Genomic DNA, 9,433 nt, shown 5'->3' with positions numbered 1-9,433 from the left:
TTACCTTGTCAGATGTGTAATGAACGCCCGGAGCTTCAGTGACAACACACAATCCAAAAATGTCAAAGACACTGTCAGCACCAACATTACATCCAGCCAACAACTGCTGCAGTAAATTCAGTAGGCCAGTCTACAGAAAGCACAGAGAGCCACTGTCTTACCTTTCAGTGGTGCTATCAGCTGCCCCCAGCAGGAATGACAGCAATGCAGAAACTCTTCAATAGTAGGCCAACGGGGTCCCTCCGCCAGGCAGCTGGCAGCGCACACCTCAGGCCAGCCCCCAAGTGCTACCAAAGTGCAAAAGGGACATTTAATATTGCTGTTACGTAGGGATTCAAAGTACAGTTGTCCTATTTGTAAAGTTGACCCTTCCCATTCAGAGCAGGGTCAACTTGTCGCACAAAGCATTGTTTTTAAGCGCTTTGTAAACTGTGTTTTAGAAAAGTGCTACATAAATTAAGCTTGGTATTGTTATGTAACGTAAAAGTTAGAACATCATTATAAAGAAATATAGGTGTTATCCAGTTCTGATTCAAGAGCAAAAATGAGAGAAATGACCAAATCCAATTTAATAATTTCCTTTGAAAGTTCTTTGTAATTTGGTGTTAATTATAGGAAAAATGTGTCTTTTTAAAAACTGCTGAATTATTTGGCAGCAGCTGGCCGGTTAATAAAATAAAGTCTGACCTCTTTTAATAGTTGTTTCCCAAGTTTAAACTCCTATAAGATTTACAGTACCAGTCGAAAGTTTGGACACACCTTCTCATTCAATGTGTTTATTTTTTTTAATTATTTTTTCTACATTGTAGATTAATATTGAAGACATCCAAACTATGAAGGAACACATATGGAATTATGTGGTAAACAAACAAATGCTCAACAAACCAGAATATGTTTTATATTTTAGATTCTTCAAAGTAGTTGAATGAGAAGGTGTGTCCAAACTTTTGACTGGTACTGTATAAATAATGTTTATTTTATATATATATATATATATATATATATAAATATATATATATTTTTTATTTATATATATATATATATATATATATATATATATATATATAAATAAATATATATATTTTATTTTTATTTATATATATATGCAGTACCAGTCAAAAGTTTGGACACATCTTCTCATTCAATGGTTTTTTTTTTTTTCTTTTTTCTACATTGTAGATTAATATTGAAGACATCCAGACTATGAAGGAACACATATGGTAATAAATAATTTTATTTTTATTGTATAATATGTTGTATTTATTATCTGTTTCTATGTAGATGAGCTGCTGCAACACCCGAATTAATCAATAAAGGAATATAATATAATAATAATATTATTATTATCTGGCAGCAGCTGGCCGGTTAATAAAATAAAATCTGACCTCTTAAACTCCTATAAGATGTATTAACAATGTTTAGTATAATAAAAACAATATTTATAAGTATTTATAAGGCTTGAAGCCACACTTAATCGAGCCCAGATAAATCGATCGATCGGCCGGATGTTATAGCTCCTGCGCTGCCCTCGCTCCTTCCTTTTCGCTGTTTGTGTCAGCCATGGCCCCGATTGTGAGTAACAAAACGACCGAATAAACTGCATACAGACGGAGTGTTTTAACTCTCCCTCTGCACCAGTATACGTGTGTGTAGTCAGTGTGCGACTACACAGGAGGCGCCGGTGTTCGAGGCTATCTTTGACGCTGTGTGTGCTGTGAAGGCTGAAGCCACGTTGGGATAGCTGGTAGCCACATCCTGATGCTAACCATAGCCACCACGAGAAAAGTTTAATGCCTAATGCAGCATGTGAATGTCTCTGTTTTAACGTGGGTTATGTAACACCTTGGGGGAAGTATTGCTTATCACTTGTAATAGTTTGTCATGATCGAAAAGCATTTTTTTTTTTTTTTTAATGGTACACTTATATTATATATATATATATATATATATTATATATATATATATATATATATTCCTTTATTGATCCCCATGTGGGAAATTCTGGTGTTGCAGCAGCTCAAGTACATATAAACAGTTTTAAGATAATAAATAAAAGATAATATGCATAATATATATATTTATTTATATATATATATTTTATATTTATAAATAATATATATATTTATATTTATAAATTATATATATTTATATATATATATATATATATATTTATATATAATATATATTCCTTTATTGATCCCCATGTGGGAAATTCTGGTGTTGCAACAGCTCAAGTACAGATAAACAGTTTTAAGATAATAAATAAAAGATAATATGCATAATATATATATATATTTATATATATAATATATTTATAAATAATATATATATTTATATTTATAAATAATATATGTTTATATTTATAAATAATATATTATATATATATATTTATAAATAATATATATTTATATATATATATGTATATATAATGTATATATATTCCTATATTGATCCCCATGTGGGAAATTCTGGTGTTGAAGCAGCTCAAGTACAGATAAACAGTTTTAAGATAATAAATAAAAGATAATATGCAATAAAAAATAAAATGGAACTATAAGACAAGCAATAACCCTCTTGATTTCTGTGCTAGAAAAAGATGGTGGTCCGGAAGCAGGGTGGTAAGAGGAAGAAGCAGATCCTGAAGTTCACCCTGGACTGCACTCACCCTGTGGAGGATGGCATCATGGATGCTGCCAACTTTGTGAGTAGACTAGTTCACACACGTAAGAGACATCTTGTGTCAAACCCTGCTGCCATGTCAGTGGGATCAATCCTAATTCATTTGATATGATGTGTGCAGTCAGTTTGGAATAAAAGGACACGATTATCCAGTGTGGCTTTAATGGAAACTAACAAGATGTCAGTCACAATGTGTCACCTGTCACTTCTCGTTTGAGGCTCATTATCTGCCGTCCTCCACTCTCAACAGGAGCAGTTCCTGCAGGAGCGCATCAAGGTCAACGGCAAAGCTGGAAGCCTCGGCGGTGGTGTTGTGTCCATTGAAAGGAGCAAGAGTAAAATTGCAGTGAACTCCGAAGTTCCCTTCTCCAAGAGGTAAAAGAAACCACAATGCTGCCTTTATCAGTCATTTAATATCCAGTAACCAGTGTCTGATTAGAAGACATGTTCGTGCAAATCTTCCTGAGCAGCTTAACGATTAGAATCCCCAGCATGTGCAGTTATATATATTTTTTAAAGAGAGCATGCAAAATCCCATGGAAAAATGTAGTGCATTATTGATGTTTCCAGAACAGTTATGTATCAGACGAATCATAAAAAAAAATTGCATTATTAAACAAAACTGAGTAGACACAGAATAAATACTTTATTTTAATAATATTATTATTTCTTAGGATCAGATCTACTATCGTATTAGAGTGTTACTCTTCCTGAAATGTGTCTGGGATTCTCACCCTTTGCACATCTCAAATGGGGCTGTAAAAGGCTTATGGTTGACCACTTATTGGAAGCTGTGGTCAGCTGTTTTCTTGACTCGCATTCACCAAACTGTGTGTCAGGACTTAAGAACTGAAACTAAAGTGTTCTGCTTTAAAACATGACTTAACATTGTCAACTGACTATACGTCAGTGTTTGCTTTACCACAAATGTGAAAGTGGCTTTAAAGGATCTTCCGTAAACACATGAAGCAAATATTCTGAACACGGTTGTTTTGTGTCACTAGAAGTATTTTGAGATCTCTGCTGTACAGAAATTTAGTTTATGATGACCTAAGCATTGACAAAAGTCTATTGTCAGTAAGGTCTGTGGATTATTATAGAGTTACTGGGACATTGTTGTTTTTGGAAAGAGATATTGTTGATGAGCAACCACAAACAAAATCACGATTACCTCTGCATGGGTAGATAAAGTATTTGGGTATAAGATGCCGCTATGGTTAAGTGAGAAAATGTAACTAAAATAATCTTCTGTCTTTGTTGGCCCCCACATAGTGCCTAGACATATCCCAGTTTACTGCTACTTTGGAAATCAAGGGGTCCCAAAATCAACATACTCAAAATGTTTATACAAAAATATACCTGAACATTTTTTGCATAACAAAATGTTATATTTTATTTAAAATATAAACGGATATATACAGTACCAGTCAGAAGTTTGGACACACCTTCTCATTCAACTACTTTGAAGAATCTAAAATATAAAACATATTCTGGTTTGTTGAGCATTTGTTTGTTTACCACATAATTCCATATGTGTTCCTTCATAGTTTGGATGTCTTCAATATTAATCTACAATGTAGAAAAAAATAAGAATAAAGAAAAACCATTGAATGAGAAGGTGTGTCCAAACGTTTGACTGGTACTGTACATGCTGAATTAAGACTTCCGACTTTCTGTCTGAGCTTGGAACACGACCACCAGAGGGTGACTCTGTCACTGTCAAGTCTTAAATGGAGCACTCAATGTTATGACCGGAAAAGTAACTGGGAGATGTTGATATTCATATATGGGGTATAACTGTTTGTAACCTCTGCATATGATATTTATAAATATATTTATATATATGTGTACTTGGCTCTAATAAGTCATTTGGAAATTGCTTTTATCTGAATGTCATCTTGGGCCACTTAATAACCCAAAACCCAAACTTGAAGCACTTGCTTTACCCTATAATTAAACTAAAGTTGTATTGCATTGTAGCTAAATGCGTACTACAACTGGTTATTATCAGACTTGTCTTAAGTTGTTTATTATTTATTCCACACCCATTTCTTTGTCCAAACTAATTTAAATCCTGACCTGGAAACTCTCTGGGGCAGATTCAAGGTGTTTTAAGTTCTAAATATGATCGACTTTTGACTAATATCTGTATGATGATCTCCCCTCCCTCCTCATGTCTCACAGGTACCTGAAGTATCTCACCAAGAAGTATCTGAAGAAGAACAACCTCAGGGACTGGCTGCGGGTCGTGGCCAACACCAAGGAGAGCTACGAGCTGCGCTACTTCCAGATCAACCAGGATGAGGAGGAGGAAGAGGATGAAGATTAAACTTCACAACACAACTTTGAATAAAATTTCAAAAGACATAAAACAAAACAAAACAAAAAAACATTTGTGTTGGCTTTTTATTTTGATGTGCTTTTTAAATTTTGAATTTTCTCTGGGCATCACACCCAGCGTGGCTTACGTACATGCCAGAGATATGAACATAACACTGCATGCTTTGCCATGCGCGATGAAAACAAGCAATTTTTAGAGTATATTTGATTTTTTTTCTTCTTATATTGCACTTTTTATTTGTTGGTACCTTTTACCTGACTTGGGTTGTCCAATGAGAATTTTTTTGCTTTGGTGCCTTACATACAGAAATTACAACCAGCAAAATACATTAAAATAACATTTAAAGTAGATTAGTGCATTATGTTAACATAGAAAAAAAAGGTCACTGGTTATAACTAATAATGGGAACAATTTAAAGCCAAACATCATCATTCAGGACTCTTCCAGATCTTGATTTTTCTATTTTGACACATTAAGTGAAGTTGAAGCTCTGTGGGACATCCTGTGTTACAGATGTGGTCAGGCTACACTTGTGTATTTTTATTTTATTTTTATTTTTTGGGGGAAGTTTGCAAAACGAATAAACCCATTTTCTTACTACATTAGGTTTTAAATGATGGTTAAAAGAATAAATAAAACTGAAATCTTTTAATTGAAATAAGCATGTCCCCCTTCAGCCTGTGTACCTGTGGTGTTGTTGCACTGTGCAGCCTCTCATGCACAGTGCGGCTGTGAGCAGTGGAGCAGCACAACTTTCCGTCTCTATTCTGAGGACTTATAAACGCGACATCTCGGGACTCTGTCCGGCTGTTCGAGGCGCTCGGCGTCGCCTCGAGTCGGAGCTTTTTTTTTTTTTTTTTAATTATTATTTTTTTATTTCCCTTCCTTTCATTTCCATTTTTTCATTTTTTTTTTTTTTTTTTTTTTTTTTTTTTTTTTTTTTTGCACACTACTACTAGTTAAAGTGTTAACTAAACAGAGCATGACTAACTAGTTGTGGGTGAAATTATGGGATGCATCGTCATGGCAACAGACCAGACGTCACAATCTGGGCATGTGTGTTCCATTTTTGTCTTTCTTATTTTTCAGACTGGAGGACCTGGATAGAGATCAGTGGAAAAATAATAAATGTGTGTTTTTCTTTTTTTTTTTTTTTTAAATATATATAATTATTTTTAAATAGAGAAAGCCCCCAGATTCTCAGCCTAAAAAAAAAAAAAATAATATATATATATATATATTTCTTTTTTTTTTTTTTTTTATTCTAACTGAGCGACGATTCATTTCTTTTTTCTTTTTTTTTTTTTTTTTTTTTTTTTTGGGTGAAGAAAAGAGACTGTGGCTGCGGCGTCTGCAGGGTTAACTTTCTGTATTCTCAGCCTAAAAGGGGGTTTCGGGGGCTATGAGATAAAGATGCCGGGGTCGCTGAGTAATGAAGACGAGGGACAAGACGACATGGATTTTGAGGACGATATGCCAGGTGAGGGGAGGCAGGGAGGGGGGGTGGAGGGTGGAGGTGTGGAGGTGGGGGGAGGTGGAGAGGAGGGGTGTCCTTCAGATTATTTTTGCGCCGCTACGCCTTGAATGCGGGGAAAAGGGCTTGTCCTGCGTTCACCGAGACCAGAGAGGAGGAGGAGGAGGAGGAGGAGGAGGAGGAGGGTGGGATGCAATAAGCAGAGTCATGCTATTATTATTATTATTTTTTTGTGTGTGTGTGTGGGGGGTGGGTGGAGGGGTGGTGCACGACCTTAGTGTCTTTAAAGGTGTTTTTTTTTTTTTTGGGTGGTGGGTGGGTGGGGGGGGGTTATTTGCCTCCGGCTGTCTTTGCATCATTTTTTGGTGGAGGTGGAGGTGGAGGGGTGTGCATGATGATAAAAAACCTGACTGCATGATTCCTGCAGGCTGTTTGCTTTCTCGTTCTGCATGCATGCATGTGCAAGCAAATATATATATATATATGTATATGTATATGTATATATATGTATGTGTATATATATGTATATACCTTTGAGTGCAAACACACAAGTTTTGTTTGGGTCCAGAGCACTGTGACAATGTATCGAGTGCTCAGTGATGATACAATGTTGCTTCTTGTTCCAGATGACGCGCCGCTGGTCGCACTGATCAGCAGGCTGCTCCAACTTTAAATGTTTCTTTTCCTTTTCTTCTCTAGCACTGAGTGGCTGCAGAGGTGTGAAAGAAGCCACGTGCAGGCTACAGTAAACAGAGCTTAACATGGAGCATGTGTGTGTGTGTGTGTGTGTGTGTGTGTGTGTGTTTTATCCTCGCTCCTATACATGTGCACTGTGGATGACCACTGTTCTGTCCATCCTCCAGCTCTCGGGGGTCGTGCACTTATTGGAATTAACTGTGACCCACATCCTTGACACGCACCCTGCAAGACAAAATATGTGCAATATTTCTTGTGGCTGTAAAAATTAATCTGTCAGCCGCTCTGGCACGGAACCAAATTTAGCCTACATGACATTTTTGCTCATTAAAAATGTTAAAAAAAAACCTAATCAAGGCACAGGGGAAGTTGGAGATTCCTTTCTTAATGACCCGTCCACAAGCAGCCTCTTGCCAAATTGTGGTCATTTTTGTTTTTACTCTTTGGCTGTTATGTTTGTTCTCTGTCCTATGGGGTCAGTTAGGGAGAGCCGTAGTGTTACAGAAAGTTGACTAAAATGATGTTTCCTTTTTTTTATTATAATATTTCGTTGTGTGCATCACAACCACTGGTGTGGAGTAGCTTGACAGTAGCGTTTGACGTGCACTTATACCGCCAACTGGGAGGTCGTTAATGTGCAGCGAGGAGCCGGGCTCATCGTAATCTACATCTCAGTCAAACCAGGTCCTAAAGTCCAGGTGATGGAGTGTGTTTTACGGGGGCAGAATGACCAGAAGTCTTCCTGCTATGGTGTCAGTTCGGCCTGCAATAGATTCATATATTCTGACTTTTATTGTTCTGAGTTTGGGATGATATGACGGTTTGATGTCGAGACTCTAAAGATGCTGCTTTGCCCTCCTCTTTTCCTTCCACGCCACAACATGGAAAAGTTAAAACAATAGAGTACGAGTGTGAGAGGGAAGTTGGGAGCACAAGAGGCCAATGCAATGTTGTCTCCAGCCGTAGTCCCGCCTCTAATTACTGCTAAGTGATAATATATAATAACGGCAGATTTTATGGTTCTTAATGAACATACGTTCTGGTTTGAGACAAAGAAACTTCTCCTGAAAACGGCACAAGGAGCATGTTGGAGATAAAATGTTGAAAATGAATGAATCACTTTCACCAACATGGTTGCCATGGTGCATTTCTTGCTCATTATTCATGCTTTTTTTTAAAAGGTATTGAGCCTCAAATGTTGGTGTGTTTTGTTACCACTGTCACAACAAAGGGGATGCATTAACGACAGTAGAGCTGAGCACATCGACATCATTATTATCATTTATTTCTCAAGCATTGCTGTTTTTTCTTTTATATATATATATATATATATATATATATATACACAAATGTTTTTCATGAGCCAGATTATTACCAACAGGCTTACATTGGATGGTGTGCAGCGTGCAGAGGAAAAAAGACAGAGAGAGAGAGAAGGGGAGAGACAGAGAGGAGTGTTGAGCACTTGAAGCATCATCTATGACTGCCATTTGTAGCCTGAGGGAGAACACAAGCACTGATGATGCGTGTCCCCAGTAACCCTGGAGCTGCTTAAATATGTATAAGAGAGCTAAGGTGCAATTGATTATGGCAGGTGAGTGAAGATTTGTGAGCTGTTATCCAGTTTGAAAAAAAAAGACAAAAAACATTTTCATGTGTCAGTCGAAATTGATTCACGTCTGCCTTGATGTCATTTAGTATGTTACGTTGTTGGCTAAAACCCAAATCAAAGGGGCTCTTTAACACCGTGATCCCTCATAATTGCAGTATGATTTTTTTTTTGGTTTGTTGACGAATTAAGATGATAACGCTATTTTTTGACATGTGTGATTGGTTATTCGCCTATTGTTGTAAATGTCTTGGCTGTCTCCTGTTTTTCTCATATCTATGACCGCGATGAAGCGTTGCAAGCCGATTGTCATGCTGCTGATACAGTAAGCAGACAGTTTACGACCTCCATCAACAGGCATCAAAGTGACAGACAAGGTCAGGGGATCCAGGTCATATTTCTTTTTTTCCCCCGGCATCAAGAAGCTTCCACGCAAATTCAAACGCAACAATGTAGGAGCGCGTCCTAGGGGCGACGTCAGACCCCTGAACGCTGTCCTATCACAGCTTTTATTTGTTGTGGCTCACACAGCGTCCTCATTCCCTTTGTTTCACTCCGGGGTGCTCACGCTGTCACAGATTGTTCCTTTGTGTTTTCTCTTTTTAATTGTTTTTGTTCTTCCCTAAAATTGAAA

General features: G+C 36.9%; 2 protein-coding genes across 2 annotated transcripts in view; both read left to right on the top strand.

The window, feature by feature from the left end:
- Nucleotides 1-1,481: 1,481 nt before the first annotated feature.
- Nucleotides 1,482-5,063, top strand: rpl22 (ribosomal protein L22). Its single transcript, XM_054617013.1, has 4 exons — nucleotides 1,482-1,572; nucleotides 2,591-2,701; nucleotides 2,930-3,054; nucleotides 4,864-5,063. The coding sequence occupies exons 1-4, from the start codon at nucleotides 1,561-1,563 to the stop codon at nucleotides 5,006-5,008; spliced, it is 393 nt and encodes a 130-aa protein (XP_054472988.1). The 5' UTR covers nucleotides 1,482-1,560; the 3' UTR covers nucleotides 5,009-5,063.
- A 1,370-nt stretch (nucleotides 5,064-6,433) lies between these two features.
- Nucleotides 6,434-9,433, top strand: part of chd5 (chromodomain helicase DNA binding protein 5) — a 46,298-nt gene continuing 43,298 nt past the window's right edge. Inside the window, exon 1 of the mRNA XM_054617776.1 lies at nucleotides 6,434-6,500. Coding sequence (XP_054473751.1) covers nucleotides 6,434-6,500 — 67 coding nt within the window. The remainder of the gene's footprint in view (nucleotides 6,501-9,433) is intronic.

This window comes from Anoplopoma fimbria, chromosome 17 (assembly GCF_027596085.1).
Source record: "Anoplopoma fimbria isolate UVic2021 breed Golden Eagle Sablefish chromosome 17, Afim_UVic_2022, whole genome shotgun sequence".
Classification (NCBI taxonomy): Eukaryota; Metazoa; Chordata; class Actinopteri; order Perciformes; family Anoplopomatidae; genus Anoplopoma; species Anoplopoma fimbria.
The sequence above is the reverse complement of the archived record's forward strand: the minus strand, read 5'-3'. Positions and strand labels throughout refer to the sequence as shown.